We start from the raw sequence: 18,343 nt of genomic DNA on the forward strand, positions 1-18,343 counted from the left end.
CCACTGACGTCACGGCCCTGAAAAGCGCGCGTATATTTGAATGTTGGTTTTTGCATCATTTTCATTTGCCGATTTCGCAATAACTATTATGAATTTCGCGATTCTAAATAGCATACCGGAGAGAGTAAAGGCCGGGGAGTCAGAAAATATAGTTCGTTGAGGTAGCTCAAAAAATCGGTGGAGTACCCCTTTAAATCGACTGCAAAAATCGGGTTCTTCGCTAATCGCGCTACGATTCTGTACAGCGTTGCCCACAGGTGATGTATTTTTTCTATAAGACTTGCAAAGACCGAACTTACCCGAGAAAAAAGTAAAAAAAGAAAAAGGCTTAACTCCTATAGAAACGCAGCGTAGTCACCGGTCTTCAAACTATAGGGCGCCGTTTGGCACGGGAGACAAGAGATGGCGCAAGCGATCGCGACACCAACTGCCACCAACGAACGAGCATACGGCGCCGAGAGCCAGCGTCATTAGCAGACGATTTTTTCGACTCAAAAGCGGCGCGCGTTCCGCAGGCGGCGACAGTCGTAGAAACAAACAATAGGAGCGGTAACAGGGAATTGCAAAGCAGACCACATAGGTACCCCGAAACAAACAGTCGAAATAACCCGACAACCCATTTTTTAATCAATTTTGTGTCTATTCAATGTATTTTATCAGTAAGGATGATAAAATCATGCATTGACACCGGACATCGCAAAAGCTAGCACCGCTTTTGAGTCGAAAAGATCGTTTGCTAATGACGCCGGCTCTAAGACCTTTCCAGCGGCAGTCTCGAACGAAGCGATTTACAGCGCGCGTCCCTGGTTTTGAGAGTGTACGTCAGTGTTGCCTGACTGCGCTGAGCTGTGAAGTTTCTCGTCAGTGGGCTGTGGCAGCCTGCGTAGGCGTGATTCCAGACGCTGGTAGCGGCTGAATTGCCGCGTTTTCTTTTTTATTTTGTGTTCTGTGGCGAACATATTTATAGAGGTATTTAGGAAAGCAGTGCTCTATTTTTGGGAACAAAAATAAAGAAATCAAAGCTGTTTTGGTGAGTCCGTGCGCGACAGAACAAATGCAACTGGAATGTTTCTTTCATTTTATGTTCATCGTTTTACGGCACCGTACACTCAGCCGTGTCAATCTATATAGGTCAAAATATTTGACCACACAGGACATCCGAACTGCATGGATATTCCCCGCGCACAACATGAAATTCAGTGCGTCTCATCAATCGAACAACATACATTGTACGTACCCCACGGTGCCGCGTTATCCGAACAGGATTTGAGAAAGGTCTCAAATAACACAGCATATCCAATATACAGTGTCGACGATAGCCACGTCACGACAATCGGACGGAATCCGGCGTGTTTTGGGGAACATGTCTATTCTGTCCCCACACCCCGGACACGACACTATCAGCTATTTTTCGCGAAGACCCGGAACACAGCCGGGAAGGCTTTTTGGAGATTATCTCAGCGGAAATAATCCTCCAAGAACGCCGAACTGCCTGCGTCGCGGGCTGCTTGGCGTTCGCTCTCTTCGTTCGTTTCCTGCGAAGGCCGAGCAGGTAACGAGCCCTGATATTCTCTGGTTCTCAAAGTGGAAGATAACATACAAAGGGCAAGCATCGTAAACAGGCGAATAAAATAAAAACTTCCAAGAAAAGCCGGCGAACTCCGAATGCAAAATGCAGGGGGGGAGTCACGCTGACCGGGTTTCCACAGCTCAGGCGGGTGCCAGAAATTTCTGGCTGATAGGAGTCACTCGATTCGCAAAATGGCGGCGGCCAGAGCGCTCTTTTTGCAAAGGGCAGTCGCCGTCGCGACCGCTTGCGCCATCTCTTGTCTCCCGTGCCAAACGGCGCCCTACTGTTTGAAGACCGGCGGCTTCGCTGCGTTTCCATAAAAGTTAAGCCTCTTCTTTTTCTTTCTTTCTTTTCTTTTTTACTTTTTCTTCAGGTAAGTACGCTCTTTCTAAATTTTATAGAAAAAAATGAAAGCCGTTTACAATTCCCTGTAACACCGGTTAGAGCGCAGCTCTTGAAGAGGAGGATGGAAGCGTACTGAGGGATAGGTGACTCCTTGAGGTCACGTGACCTCAAGGAGTCACCTATCTACTCAGTACGCTTCCATCCTCCTCTTCAAGAGCTGCGCTCTAACCGGTGTTACAGGGAATTGTAAACGGCTTTCATTTTTTTCTATAAAATTTAGAAAGAGCTTACTGACCTCAAGGAGACACCTATCCCTCAACATCAGGGGGGTCCCATGACGTCGAGGGAGGGGGCTCACGTGACCTCATGGGGGTCACGTGACTTCAGGGGATCACGTGACCTCAGGTGGGTCACGTGACTTCAGGGGGTCACGTGACCTTGGAGGAGGGGGAGAGGGGGTCGCATGACCTCAGGGGGTCACGTGACCTCAAGGGGGGTCACTTGACCTTAGGGAGTCAAGTGACCTCGGGGGGGGGGGGGGGGTCACGTGACCTCGCGGTTACGCCGATGGCGACGGCGACGCCGACGGCGACGCGGCTCAAGCCGGAAACGGGCCCCTAAGTGCTGCGCTCTAAAATGCACCACCTGCTTGTAACGCTGCACAAAATCGTAGCGCGACAGGTTGAGAAGCCGATTTTCGCGCTCGATATCAAGAGCCTGGCCATTATTTGAGATACACTGTAGAGTATTATGGCGAAAAGATAATCCAGAGCATTTCCCCAAATATGTCTAAGCCATTGAAACGCCACTGAGTAGGCTAACGAGCGACTTAAAGTGGACAGGCGCCATTCTTAGCGCGAGGCGATTCATCCGTAACTGATTCTCTGGAGATGGTGTAACGAGAATCTGTGGCTGACTGACTGATTGGGAAGGAAAAGAGCGCTGCGAAAGGGTTTCTTCCGACGGAGACGCTGGATCGTTCCAGTCGGGCGCTCAGCATGAAGGCCACCGTGACCATCCTGCTGCTGTCAGCGCTCCTGGCCGTCACTGCACTCACGAACGAGTCAGGCGCCACCCCTTGGAGCGGCTGCCAGTACTTCAACTGCACCCTCAGGACGCCCGTCAGTACACGTTCGCATCCTAAAGGCATAGACCCACCGCGGAAGAAGCGCCGAGAAACTGAGGCAAAGGAGGAGACGAAGGCGCGCTGGACCGTCAGAACGCGGTGCTCTGGTTGGAATGGTTAGTTGCTATGGTAAGCTGCCTTTGTCTTTACTGCACTCGCAAACGCATTACAACGCGGAACACCGGCGTTCACATTTGAACGCGTTCGACGAATGCACTGGAGACAAAGGCAGCTATAGACCTTTCCAGAAAAGGGCTGCTGGCCGGTTTCATTTTCAGTGTTCGTGCATATCGCGCGTGATTTGCTCGCTTTCCGAAGCGACGCACACGCGCGCGCTGAGCTGTGGAGATCGCACGCTGAGTTGTGGATTTGTAAACATTGGAAAGGTCTATACTTCGTTTCAGCTCACGTCCAAACGCCGCCGATGCTACAAGCGCGAGCATGTGGCCCTGAACAGCGCTTGCACTGCACGAGCGCGAGTGCATGCATGCTTGGTAGGGACGCTGAAAGCCCGGAGCTCGTACCTGTAGCATCGGCTGCGTCTGGACTTCAGCTGAAACGAAGTATAGCTTTTGGTGTACCCACTAATCCTTCGAATCGGAGCTCGGCGTTCTGACGTCCCGGCGCGCTCTCGTTTCCCTCTCTCGGCGCGTACCACCTCGTCGCGCGACTAAGTTGTTGAAACGATACCAATTGCGTCCCTCCACTAAAGTGGTGCGCTCGCACGGCGACGCCAAGGTTTCTCGAGTTCCAGGGCTACTGAGCTTGGAGTATCACGGCACCATTTTCCAATTTTATAGTAGACGCCGCCATTTCGGTGAAGAGCGGGCGCAATAGACCGATTTGAACAGTCAGTTTCTGTACGCCACCGCTGCCTGCCTTAATGCATCCAGGGAACTTTAGGTTTTCTGCACGTGCCACAAAATCGCCGGAGCTCTGTGTGTGCAAAGTATAGGGGACGTCTCGAGCACCGCCGCCTGCCTCCCGTGAACTAAAGTTTTGGCACCTTCGCGCATGCGCCGAACACTTGGTGAGATCGGTCGTTTGATGATCGTTACGATTCGGAAATGCGATTTCTTCATATTGAGGTACAGTGTAAGAAAGCTCAGGTTATATCGTTCTGCTCTGTCCCGTACTGCTCAAAATATACAGATGACGCAAACCTGCACAGGTTCGAGTTTGACGAAGTTTGACTTTCTCGAGCTCGACAAACGTTTGACTCAAGTTCAACTTTTGTACGCACGCGCGAAAATTTGAAAACGAGCTGACACCGCCTGACGAAGGAAAAGTGCAATATTTGCTGGGTGTTGTATTGCATCACTGGCTCGCATTGCTAACTAACGAAAGCATTAAAAGTACCTATTGTCGTTGTTATATAGTATAAACGTTGGTAATCATTTTATAAAATATATAACAACCTATACTTTCTAAATCATTTGCTTTCCCATATTTGAAGTCTTCGCGGAGAAGCCGGGCAACACTGTCCATAAGTCAAACTTCGTCCAACTACGCAAAAAGTTAGAAAGATTGGCCGAGCCAGTCGACCCTCGAGTTTTAACACGCGCGACATCCCTAGTTTAAATTGTTTCCACATTTCTGGAGGGCGGAAAAATGCTTTTAAGAAAGCCCTAAATAGAAAAAAAGAGGTTTTTCTTTCTTTTTTTTTTCTTTTGCAGTTTGGTTGGGATGCGCGTGTAAAAAAAAAAACCTAGCTTCAGGCGACAAAAAATTTTTTAGAGCAATTTTGACGGCGCGAGACGCGATTTAGTCGGTAGTCACCTCCATTCCACTCGTTTTCTCTCTCAGCATTTCGGGCACGTGTAGGAAAGGTGGATAGGCTTGGTGGCCATCACGTTAAGGTGGAGAGAGTCTATGACCATCTCGTTAAGATGGAAAGAGCGTATGACCACCCCGTGACGTCACTGACTTTGCGCGCAGAATTTAAAATAAATCTCACGCCGTCAATATTGCACTATTTTTTTTTTCGCCTAAAATTAATTTATTGCCACGCGTGTCCCAATCAAGCTGCATAAAAAAAGCATTTTTTTTCCCTTTTATACAGGCAATTTTATACAGAACTTTTGATAAATTGAAACAATAATATTAAATACCGAAAGGACTGGAGTGTCGTTAGTCTTACATTTAGTGGCTCTACGGAGAACATGGGCAAGAGCCCCGATCAAATCTTGTGCAACAAAACGACTCTACCCAAGCACGAACGAGTCTTTCACAAACGTCAATTGAACCTACCACGTTACGATGACGCGGCTCCGTGTAGCTTATTCTTGTTTGCATCCGGCCCAATTGTTGTGTCGGAATCGTCCCCAAAGGTACAGATGACAAGGGGGGTCAAATGTCGTCATGGAGGGTTCGCAGGAAACCACCCGTTAAGCCGAGCAGAAAGATTCCATGACGGAAATAGGCTCGCAGGCATTATGCATTGCAAACACGGACGTCACAGATGCCTGCGGAGGGCGAACGTCAGACAATGGCATCCCGACCACGTGAGCTCTATAAACGGCATGGACTACGCTTTCGTGTGCACAGAGCGTCTGAATTCGACAACGCTGTATTTTTTCTCTGCGCCCCCTGCATTTTGTTTTTTTGCTTTCTTTATGTTAGAATAAAATTTGAGAATAAACTTCGGAGACTTACCCTAAATTATAAATGTCAAATAAAACTGGCTAAAGTGTACAGTTGTGGCTTTCACAAGTTGATTTGTAATTATCGCTATCACAAGTGTTGTTCTAAACCTTGAACCAGGAAAGCAGAGCGATCGTGAATTCTGATGTCATTAGAGCGTTTCCGTTCATTGGAAAATGTGACATCGCAATTGAAGTCTTGACATGGCTCAAGGTGGTACTGAAACAAGATCTGTAGCTAAAAGTTATCTAGCGGTAAAAGAGGCTGAACGAGCTATACCTCGTTCTCTCACAGGCACGCAAGCGCGAGTGTGCATCACAAAATTTACGTCACGGTTCACGGTATTTGAATATTGCGCGTTCAGTGCCTTATTGAACCAACTGGAATCCCCTTTATAAATTTGGAGTGGTTCTTGAGCGCTTTTTCGTTTGTCTATTTCGGCGTGCAATCGTGCGCTCCCATCTATACCGCACTAAAGGCGCCCGCATGTAGCACTTCTGAATCGCTCGAAATCCACCGAGGAAATTCCAGATAACATTGAAGCACTACAAATTAGGGGAAGTGATAGATTATTCCATAAAAGTGCCCTTCTGGCAAATTCCATTTTCAACGTTTAATGCGTATGACTCGTGCTTTGCCCGCTTTCCTAAGCGACGAACACGCGCGTGGTAAGCTGTGAAGATGGCAAGTTGGGCTTTGATTTTGCGAACATTAAAATGGTGTATATTTTGGGCTATTTTATTTGCCAGCGAAGCCAAAGCTACAAGTGCGAGCATGTTACTCTGAACGGTGCTTGTACGAGCAACTCGGGGAACTGAAAGCCCGAAGCTCGCTCCTGTAACTCCAGCTACGCTCGCACATAAAGTGGAACGGGGCATTTACATAATTTAATTTCTTAAGCTTAAAAACAGAGCGCGCGGGAAGAACAGGCAAACAGCGCGAGATATGAGCATCAATAATCGAGGGAAACACGTGCAAAACGCAGCACCTAAAATCCATGGCTACCGATAGATGCCAGGTGGAACAGTGCAAAATGCTTGCCACTGCTTACAAAATCTGAACAACCTCTAAAATGGCTGCTGCTAGAAGCCCGTTTGTTGTACGATGTATTGTCGGAAACAACTTATGGGGACAGTGGAGCTGAAGGCCTAATTCTGAGCGTGGGGAAAGATAGCTAAACGCATGCTCGTTTATTGAAATGACAGATAAAGTTCTTCTCCAGTATAAGCCCTTTAAAAAAGTGCTCCCGAGAGCTAAGATTAAAGGAGCTATGCAACAATTTTTGTACTTTGCGCAAATACCGCTTAAAACGGATCCCTAACGTTAATGACCTATGAAACACGCGTTCGTTTTTCACCCCACGCCATAGTAGTCCCAGAAAAAAATTAAAGAAAAACGAGCAGCGTTCACCCCCTCAACTCGCAGCTAGAACAAGCGGCCACGTGATCTGGAGCCGATTATATGCCGCCAGTGTTGATCATAGCCACGCGCTGGGGTTGGCAAAGCGCAGGGCACGCGCTGAGTTCCAGACATTGTTATAGCTCGGCTGTTGTCGTCGTTGCAGCGATTGGACACGGGTCACAACCCGAATGCTTCCCGAGCTAGCAATTATCACGAGCCCAAGTCGAGTGCCCACGCAATGCTCGGATCCAATCTATGAACCGCATTCAAATATCGTCACTTGGGTGTACTGCGATCCCCGAGTTACGTCATCAAATTTTGCAAAGGAGAGATTGAATGAAAATGATCGCTTTTGTCCTTAAAATTACACCGCAACAAAGGAGTTTCTTGGCCAATGGCGTTGCGTGTGAGCATTTTTGAGTCCCAGGTGTGCCAGTAAGCTCGTGTAGAGAGCAAAACATTCCAATTGAATATCGTTGCACAGCTCCTTTAATTATGTTGCATGCATATTTAAACAGAGAGAAGCTATGCTCCGTTTCACCTTGTGTTTCACCGCAGAGAAGGCTAGAAGCGCGAGCTCATGGCGTTGGGAGCTGCTCTTAACGCACGAGAGCTTGTGCCGCCGAGATGTGCCCTAGACACAGTGGCCCTAGAGCAAGGAGCTCGCGCCTGTAGCCTTTCCTGCGGTACATCGTAAGGTGAAACCGAGTATAGACAATTGCAAGCATGGCGCCACAAGTGGTGCCCCATGCGTGCAAGCGCGTGCAACGCGCGGGTGAACGTAGGTTTGGCAAGCTCGTAATCGCACGGGCGTGCCTGCTCGAGCAGAGACATGGCGGCGGCCAGTCGCCCAGCCTGCAATCGTCTATAGGGAATATTCACTGGCGGCCATAGCTGTGTGTTTGGCTGCGGAACGCGTGCTGACGGCGAGCTTCCACAGTTCTTTCGCCATGTGCATTCCGCACCACCAAGATTGCCGGTCTTAGCAGCCTATTAACGTGAGCTCGTTCCGAGCATGCGCTCTAAACATCGTCCTCAAATAGGGCGTCCAGTGAATACTCCCTGTAGTCTGCTTCATCGGGCGTGTTATATGTTTTCTCGAGACAAGAAATTTACCCTGCGCAGTATGACTGCTAGCCTGGGTTCCGTACATCACGCTGCGGTGATATAATAAAGAGCCACCGCATAAGCAACGCTCAGGGCAGGAATGGCCAGGCGGACCCGGCCTAAGAGCCGCTAACAAGACCACGAAACTTCCAGGAGCCAAAAAGGGGGGGGGGGGAGGGAGGGAGGGGGGCAAACTTTTGACCAGAGCAATAAACGAAACTAGAACTATTTTCAATTTATCCGAGTCAAAAGCAGTGCAACTGTACGTAAGGTAGCAGTAGCACAATACTACCAAACCGCAACCTGTCTTTCGATTTGAAACGCGTTCCATTTTTCTTTTTGGGGAAGTCCTCGTCTGACCGGGACGGAGGCGGGGGAGTGGGGAAGGGGTGGGGGAAGGGGAGGGAGTCGCAAGCCGCACTTTCAGACGCGAAGAGCCGCAGCTTAGCCACCCCTAACTTATGGCGAATTCCACTGGTCGTTTTGGAGCGCGCCGGGATCGACTTTTCTGGAGCGAGCCTATTTCACTGGGCGATCGGGATCGAGACCGACGTGTTTCACTGGTCATTTTGGATTAGCTCCCGCTCCAGATCTCGATCTGGATCCGAGAAAAGTCGCTCCCACAATTTCGGCGGATTCAACCGGAAGCCAGCCGGGCCAGCCCTCGGCGCACTCACGTGACTTCCTTTCTCGTGGGGCATCTCGCCTGAGCTCGCCCATTTCGCCTTAAAAGAAGAAGAAGCACGTCGCTGGCTGGGCTCCTAGATTGTCTCGACATCAGAATCCGTAGTGGCCGCTTGCTTACCCCTTGGCTCGACAGCCGGTTCGTTTTCCAGGAAGAAAAAGAGAAGGAATTTGCCACGCTACGAGCATTCCGGCAATTTTTGCTAGAAGCTCCTGAGCCAATCCTGCCGCTCGTGCGCCGAACACGTGTTAGCGCCGCGATTGCGAAAACGTCTTCGAAACGACCGCGGCGGCCGCAGAAAGGGGATTCCCGGGCAGTTGAATGACGGGAAGGCATCCACCGATCCCGGAGCAGTGGTCATGTTCCACTGGGGATCCGTAGGCGGCGCGACCTCGTTCGGATCGTATGCTCCATTCCGTATTTGGTCAACTGACCCCGCGCGCTCCAAAACGCCCAGTGGAATTCGCCATTAGGGTTTGGATTCCCCAAGTTTCTTGTGGGTGGCGCCCCCTCGATGCGCAACTATCGTCAATAGCAGGTGCTACTGGCGATAAAATTGCGATTCAAAAATGGCATCTGGTCGCGAATCCTTGATTGAATTGTCTATACTCTTTCCTGAAGCAACAAAGTTAAATTTATGAGCAATAAAACCCTTGCACTTCGGCCTTTGGAAGCTATGCACGATAACTCTTGACTTTTGCCTGCATCATCTCCAAAAAGTACATCTGCATCGCTTCGTAAAAGCTATTAAAGTTTACTTCAATAGCGAATCTATATGAATTACTTTAAGATATCCGAGTTGAAACTTCAAGGCACACTCGATAGGCATCTACTTTCTGCGCGAAGGTGCCCTTTTTGAGACTTAGAAACGGGCGAATTATGGCTAAAAGGGTGAGCCTTGGCAGGACCAAAGCGGGTACGCCTTCGCAGCACCAGCGCATGTGAAGCGGGCTCTGGTACACCACGGTTACCCTTCACGCCTGGAGCCCTTGTCGTATTACAGTTGACGCTAAAGGGGTCACGCAACGATACTGGGCTGGAATGTTTCACACTTAACACAAGCTTCCTGTCACTGGTGTGCCCTAAGTATGCTGGCATGTAAAGGCACTGAACAAAAAGCCTCTTCGTCGCGGTGTACAAATAAAAGCAAACTTTATATTTTAGTCTTTCCTACACAGAACATAATGAGGTAATCACCAAGATTATAGTGTTGACGTATTAACGAAGGTACCTCATAGTGGCGATATTCAAATGCGGCTCATAAATGGGACACGAGCACGGTGTGTGCGCAGGCTCGTGACAATCAATGCCTCAGCCAGCTTTTAGGTAGTGGCTTGTGTTCAATCGCTGTAATGACGGGGCCCGTGGCTGAGCACCAAACAATCTTTTGAACTCGGCACGTGCCCTGCGCTTTGGCAACCTAAGTCTGCGGCTGTGATGAACATTGGCCATTTGGTCTCGCTGCGGTCACTTGTTCTGGTTGCGCGTTAAAAAAATGAACGCCGCTCAGTTTTCTTTTCTTTTCTTTTTTTTCTTCTGCTGGCTACCCTTGCGTGGAATGCAAAACTAACGGGTGTTGCTTAGGTGATGAAAGTCAAGGAATATTTAAAAGAGGTATTTACTGAAAGTAGAAAATAGTTGCACCGCCTATTTGAGGCGGAGTATACACACACACACACATCGTTTACAAAACGATCCCGCGTTTGCCCACAACAGGTGCGGGCACTGCGCGTGCCCCGAAACCAGATTCGCTAAAAGATACGCCGTCTGCGCATGCCCAGTGCGGACAGCAGCGCAACCGGAGGGGCGGGATGTCACAGAGTTGAGCTGGTGCATACTGACGTGAGCCCAGAGCGACACGTGGATAGAGAGGGCAAAGAACATGCGGTCTCAGAGATAACTTTTATTCTCTCTCTCTCTTTTTGTTTGCAACCGGAAGCGAGGAGACGCCACCCAGCGCCAAAGACGTAAATTAGAGAAGCTATATTCTATCAAAACTTTGGAGCAAAACTGGAACGGCTTGGCAGCGAAATCCTGGAAAACAGAAATAGGAATCTCGTGGTCGCAGTCGCGAGTACTTTACGTGTTGTCTTAAAAATAGTGTCTGGAAAAACTTGATGGTATTACATTTTGTTGTCGGTCAAACTTGCAGGTGCGACCCCACGACGTGGCCAGCTTCATGGAAGCCTACCAGACCATGAATGTTCATCCGTGTCTCAACTGCACATTTTACGGAGACATCTTTCGAGCAAATCTTCGTTCCTATTGAACAAGGGAGATGGCGGACCCTCAGAAAAAGAAATAAATAATAACACAGTCGGACCTTTACGTTCAGTTCATGCGAATGCAAAATTCCTCTAGATATGTTCGTGATGTTTAGCTAACCCGCATAATAGCACCCAAAGAAAGGCGTAAAATTACGGCTTTTATCGCTACATTGGGCATGCCTGTTACCATCTGTTACTTTTGAATGTTCTTGATGGTCACGCGTTCTGCAAAAATCAATACACAAAAAATGTGGGCCCGCAAAAAAAAAAAAATTCTACGCATTGCAGAAAGTAGGAACTCCGGAAATCGTGACGCTAGTGGTAGTGAAAAAATGCGAAAGTTTGAGAACATAACGTTACCTGAATCAGAAGATTAAAAAAAAAATCACTCTGAGCCGACGTCCGACGTTGCTGACATGGCGACACAGATAGAGCAACGCAGTGGAGCAGCGATGGACGGGGGGTAGGTTTTCGAACGCCACTAAATGACACTCGTTCCTGGCCCGCACCTGTCGCTAGTTACAAATGCAGTCGTCGAAGTAAATTAAAACGCTGCTCCAGAGACACATACACCTCACACACAATGCACTTGTGAAACTTGGGTTGAAAGAAGCCGATACCACCGACACGGCCGTGCCACCGAGATGCCTAGCGTCCGGATTGAAGGTTGCGCTTTTTCGTGCGGACATGCGGCGGTGACGCTGGTGGTGCGACGTGAAGGAATGTTGAATGGACGGTTGTATGGTATTGGCTAAACCCTTCATACGTGCGATAGCTGGAGCTATGGCAGTGAAGCGGTTGTGGAAGTTGCACTAGGTTGGGTATCCGGTTCCGTGTCGGCGCTCTGGCCGTTCGGAAAAGTTTGCCGAGCGTTCGGCTGGCACGCCGTTCATCTAACTCGGATCTAAAGACGTTCTCGGATCTCGCACATTCGATTCAGAGGATGGGAGCGCTAACAAAACGACTAGTCGAATAAAAAATGAAAATAAGTTAGTGTTTAGTCTGCCAGATCATGACAACATTGTCATTTATCGTAGATGAGCAATTTAGCCAGTGCAGCACGACTGTGAGCCTAGGGTGTTTAATGTGCACCGCGTAGTAGTGATTCACGACCGTACACCGGCACGATGCTAATTCAGATTGAAAGGGGCAGGTGTACTATCCGAATATATCATAGGCGTCGTCACAAAAAGAAAAAGGAAAGAAAGAACGATTAGGCGTCGTTTCGAAAGGACACGGCGGCCCGTGTCAAGAAGACGGATACTGATCTTGAGCACCGGCTGCGTAATTCATAAAATACAATTCCGCTTGTGACAGTTTGATCATTAGATATAGATAAAGCTTAAATATTTTATCTACGTTGTGTGCATCATTGCGACTTCAACAATTTCACAGCCCTGCGTGCTAACGCCACAATAAAAAAGAATAACGCATTTGTTGCTTTCAAAAACGAGCAAAGCGCGCTGTACGCACAGTACAATCTCTCAAGATGGCACCTGCCATAAGCTCTTAATTTGAACGGTCGGTAAAACGCCCTGTTAACGCTCTAATGGACCTTTTGTTGAATTACCCAAGCATCAAAAAGAATGCCGGGAACGCAGGTACACGTGCTGCACGTGCCGGCGTCTTCAGCCAACTTCAGCTCTAACTGAATGAAAGCAAAAACCGAAAACAAATGGCACTTAGCAAGCGCGTTCCACGGACGCTTATTTAGGTTGTTTACTTCGAATCTTTTCTATAGGGGAGGCGATCACGTGCAGCGCGCGTCGCTACGTCCCCAAAACTTTTTTTGAAGCATGGGCAATTTAGCGAAAGGTCTATTTCATCTTGAAAGCTGAAAAGGGGAAATTGAAGAACCATCTCAACGATATTTTTTTGCACGACGTTACATCGTTTGTGATGTCGGGCACACAAAATTTTTATTAATTTGTGCCTCCAAATGTCTCCACAGAGGTGGCCTAAAGAAAAAGGCGGTCGATGCCTGACAATTTCCTGGCATGAAAGGCATAAAAAATAAGACAAAAACACGTAAGTATGTCAAATTCACAGTACACTTAACACGCCAAATACGTCAGCTTTGGAGCTTACAACAATTTGTTGCCTGCTTTGACATTATAAACTGCGACCGGGAATAATTTGACTTGAATTTGTTTAAAAAGAACAAATCAATATTGCACATACCCCAATTAAATACGATCAAAATGTTATGTTAAACTTGGAACACAAAATCATACAGTTTCGGTGATTGCAATCTCGAACGTTTATTTCTCTCCGCGCGTTCTAGTCTTTGAGGTGAACAGACAACATTTGCGTTTTAATGATGATACCAAAATAAACAATATTTACACATGGCTCAAATGTTGATCGTCACATGACGAGACACGCGTTGCATGACGTGTTGGGTTCTCTTACAGGCGGCCGCTCATCGCCGTTATGCGCCCCTGAAACGTAACACTGCCCGCAAACTCCGGTACACCTCACACCTCGGCTTATCTTTTTCTTGCACATATCAAAGCAGGCACTGCGCACCGTGTGTGGATCATAAACAGAGCTGCAGCGAACTCTCACGACGTGGTCGCAAGGACTAAACACGTTTACCATAACAGTGCAAGTTTCGGAGCAAGGCTGCCCGCAAAGCGCCTTACAAACGTGGTCGCATGGGAGAAGTTTCGTGCACGGTTTTGTGCATTTGGTCAGGGTGTGGTTTCTGTCTGACAAATGACACTTCCTGGGACATGGATGACCACAAGAGAGTTGAGCATCACAAGGTGTACTGCAGCCACCTTCCGATACTGTAGTGAAGTCCTTGGCGTTTGAAACGAGCGTCCTCTTTTCGGGGTGGAGTTGGCACCGAAGCTCTAGCGGACCGACCATCGCTTCTGTTTCGAGAACCCGGGTTAGCTCCTTCCACGACTGAACATGCTCTGCCAGGTATCGCATGTTTGCGATAACGTACAGGCCTTTCGTTGCGGAAGCCAAAGCATGGTAAAAGTCACGGTCTCGATGTCCGCCGTCCTTCCGAGAATACCAGCTTGAGAATGAGAGCAGGACGACTTCGCTTTGGTGTCCTTTGGCATGTACCACTTCACCGACGGCAGGAGTCTCGCTCAGGTCACTCATGTTAGACTTAATGAGTTCCGCTTGGCCGCTGCTACAGGTGTACACTCTAATTTGACCAGGGAGATAACCTTGAAGCAAGAGATACTTGACAAGGGAGGCCACAAACTCAGCTTCAAGAGCGCATGCAATCAGGTTGTCCTTGTCGTAGCAGTATTCGTGGCTCACAAAACGTACATTGCAAGACACCCCTGGCACTGAAGGCACACGTGAGAAGATTTCATACCTCTCTGACATCTTCTTTCTTTTGAACGCCTCCAGCACTTTTATTGACTGGTAACTAAGACGGTACTGGCCGAACAGCTGGCAACAGGGAAGCCCTTGTTGGACAAGGCGGTTGAATAATGAGTCTACTGAATGCCCAGCGTCATCCTGGTGACTGAACTTGTTATCAGTGTCTGCAAAAAGCACCAGATGATGAGGATCCAGCACTACTGCTGGTAGAAGAAAGGCCTCTGGAATCTCCCGTGACCCGTGAACTACCACCATCTGCGGCCGAGGGCTGCGCAGTGTCTTCCAGACCTTTGGAAGCGAAGACACTGTAGCTCCAATTATTGCAGCATCATTCAAGAATTCAGCATGCATTTGTTCCTGCACTTCGCGTTGAAGCATTAGTATGGACCTATACCTTTCCACGAGTTCAGACACGTCTCGACCCTTTTTTGACGCATAACGACTGACCCAATAGATATACAGGCGGTATCTGCTTTCCATGTCAAGGGCCCAAACGTCTTTCAAAGTGTATACTTCGTCGTCTGTGAGACACTTCTCATTTTCGGGAAAAAATCTCGATACCACATCTCTGTTTGTCAACTGCATCCACGTACTGAGTACGTTATCCCGAACGGTATCTTGGCTAAAGAAAAGACTCTTGTAATGTTGGTCGGTCATTACAGACTTGAGTTCACTTTCTCCAAGCAGCATAGAGGGTATGCGCCCTGCGTGCTCTTGTTCCATGGTTATCACAGACCTTAGCTGTCCAAGCTCTTTGGTATGCTGGCGTAGCAGGCGCCCAGAGGCTGATTCGACCACTTCATATATCTCCCTCGTGCCAGTAGCGGGATTTGTTGGTTTGCCGGCATAACTGAAAGCAGCATTTGCTTTTATAACACTTGTGTTCTGAAATTCTTTAAGGGCTCGGTCAAGGGACTCTTCATCTTTAGTCACAATTATAACAGGCCCTTCTGGTCGGCAAACATCTGTGTTGTCTAGCATAACACCAACGAGATGTTTTGTCAGGAACATTTTTCCAGAGCCTGGCATGCCTTCTATGAGTGTCATGTCTCTAGATAAGGCAGCCTGCAGAGCATCGTACTGAAACGAATCCAGATCAGTTTCTTTGTAGCTCGGCCAGTCCCGTTCTCTGTTAGGGCGTACAAACACAGTCCTTTGAAACAGATTGCTCATGTTGAAGGTGGTGTTTCCGTCGATGTACTTTGGGCGTAGTAGATCGTTTTGGCCTCCAATTATGTACCTTTCAAACGGCAATTCAAATTGTGAGGCTCCGCACTGCCTCAACACTTCAAACACAAGATTGAAATCCTCGTGGCGCTCTGGGCATTCAATCATGACGAACCCCCTTAGAGAGACAAACGCATCAATACGTTTTGGGTCAAGGAATGCTACCACAATGTGTCCACGATCGTCATCTTTCAAGCTTCTCCAAATTACAGTACCCAAAAAGACAGTGTGGAAGTTGTCTTTACTCAGGCACACAGTAGAGCCCACAAGCAGCTGCTTGTCCAACGATCTATTGTCTACTATGTTGAACACAACCTTGTGGCCGACGCCACTCGCGATGCAGACAAGCTGTCCTACTTTGACCTTAGTGTATATTGCAACACCAGGTGCGTCACTCGGCAAGGGAAAGGATTGCAGCCTCTTCAGAAGCTTTAGAAGTGGCGAAAGGAACAAACACCTGAGGTTCCAGTACTGAGCATCAACATAGTCCGAAAGCGTTTTGATAGAAAGAGGGTGCCCGTCGAAATTCTCGTTTAATTGCGAGCCCACCAGAAATGCGTCAGGAAGCGTAGATGGCTTCCCGTCGCCATTTCCATCCCCCGCAAAAGGACCACCACGAGGACGCCCCAACCCTCTGAGGTCATCTTCATTGGCCCTTGCAAGATGGAGTCCCACTCTTTCCAGGGTGTCAATCACTGTGGCATCTACCTGCTTCGACTCCCGTAGATAACTGTTGACAACGTCCAGCAACAGGGTAGTTATTCCAAATAAACGCGTTGTCTTTTCGCGCGGGACTAGCTCTACAGTCCGCTCAAGAACTATAACCAGCGGTTTTATGAAATTCTCCCAGAACAACGGCTCCCGTTTCCTACAAGTCATCTGTTGACCAACATTCTGCAGAAATCCATCTTTTACGGCCACCGCCGTGAGTAGGAGACGAAGGTGCGCCGTTTGTTGGTAGCCACAGGCCCTCATCAGAATCTGCAGCAGCGCGCTCAGCGAGTCTACGTTACGAGTTGCGTCCACCATTAGGGCATCGAAATATTCCATCTTGAGCATCAAAGTAAAGACTACCTCAGAAGCTGGTGCATTATGGAGACCTTGTAGCGCTTGAAAATTGTAGTCTCTTGGTAGGCGCTTGCCGGACCTCAACCTCGTGGTCGGAGATCGCTGGAAGTCTGCGTTGTTGACGACAAGGGGGCCACCGCCCTTGGAAAACGTATGGCAGTTCCTTCCGACACGAGGCATTTCACGACAAAACGAGTGAGGTTGCACTGTCTTGACGTCTGTGGCCCTGGACGTATCGTTGAGCGCCCGGGATGACTGTCCCCGGTGTGGTTCAGCCTTTCTTTCGGCACTGCTGCTCCGACTGCTCCGAGAAGAATCGTCATCGGGGTATGGCTTGTCTAATCCCCTCAGCCGGTGCATGCTGCAAAACACAACGCTCACTGTCAAGGTGAAAGAGCAAAGATGCTCGCTCAAAAATAGTTGCCTTATTTTATTTCAGGTTAAAAACACGCTCGCTTGTGCTAAGGAAACCAGATATGTCGTATCATGACATTGAACAAAGAAACAACTATCGCTTGGTAACCTATAAAAAGCAGCTTTTTGGCAACCAGAGCTATATCGTCAAGAATACCAATTGTTCACATAAATGTTCTTTTGTCACCAATTTGTGACGTTCAGTTGTAAGTAGGCTTGACAACAGCATGCATTTCACGTCTCTGCGAGGAGTGTTAAATATTCAAGCAAACTGATTTAGCAGACTAGAAAATAGCTTCTTAATTTCACTGTGATTAATTTTGTAAAATAACGTGCACTTCTATAGGATTTAAGCGAATACTATACTTTGTTCACCCATAAGCTGAGACTAGGAACTTCGCCTTCAGCGCGAGCTCCCTGGCTTCCGCAGTGCTCTAAATGCGCGGGCCTGCGCGTTCACACTTGCGTCAGCAAGGGCACAAAGCTCGCACTGAAGGCGGAGCTTGTTGTCTCAGCTTAAGGGTGAACGGAGTATAGATACACCAAAGTTAAGTGAGCTACTGAGCATTTCAAGCCAATCTCAATGAGTGTGGATTTAAATATAATTGGAATTTTACAGTGGACGCTTTCATCGCGAATGTTGATATTCTTTTACACTAAAGAGTTTGCGCGTGAGCGTAATCGAACGGCTTTTGCCTTTTGATAACACTATTTTAGCTTCGTATGGTGTTGTCTTTCCTAGTAATTTTACCAGTTATATACACGTGAAACGCGTCTTACATGCTGGAAGCATCAATTGAAACGTAAAAGAAAACTCGGTCAGTAAAGTTGATCCATTTAACTAGAAAACTACGTCATTTTATTTTTCCTTCTGTAAGGAAAGTAATCCAAATAAAAATAGAAAATCAAGTTCGCCATCATCTGTGATTTACCTCCAACAGAGGGATATCTAATTTCTAAGAAAATAATGCCCTGAGAGTTTACAACGTTCTATAGTCCCAGTTGTATAAAGTTGTGAGACGTTTGTGCTACAATGCTACGTGAACACATCTTTCTCGGATTGTGACGTGCCACATTTGTTTCATCGTGACCGACCAAAGATATATTTCTCGCGATGTTACTTGTCGCAACACACTTAA

General features: G+C 48.0%; 1 protein-coding gene across 1 annotated transcript; it reads right to left on the reverse strand.

The window, feature by feature from the left end:
* Positions 1–13,424: 13,424 nt before the first annotated feature.
* LOC115308621 (NFX1-type zinc finger-containing protein 1-like) lies at positions 13,425–16,970 on the reverse strand. Its single transcript, XM_029966629.3, has one exon. The coding sequence runs from the start codon at positions 16,968–16,970 to the stop codon at positions 13,512–13,514; it is 3,459 nt and encodes a 1,152-aa protein (XP_029822489.2). The 3' UTR covers positions 13,425–13,511.
* Between the last annotated feature and the right edge of the window lie 1,373 nt (positions 16,971–18,343).

Source organism: Ixodes scapularis, unplaced genomic scaffold, assembly GCF_016920785.2.
Source record: "Ixodes scapularis isolate PalLabHiFi unplaced genomic scaffold, ASM1692078v2 PGA_scaffold0__279_contigs__length_252992795, whole genome shotgun sequence".
NCBI classification, from domain to species: Eukaryota; Metazoa; Arthropoda; class Arachnida; order Ixodida; family Ixodidae; genus Ixodes; species Ixodes scapularis.

Coding starts and splice junctions, on each gene's coding strand:
- LOC115308621 (XM_029966629.3), bottom strand. CDS start 16,970: ATGCCTCGTGTCGGAAGGAACTGCCATACGTTTTCCAAGGGCGGTGGC.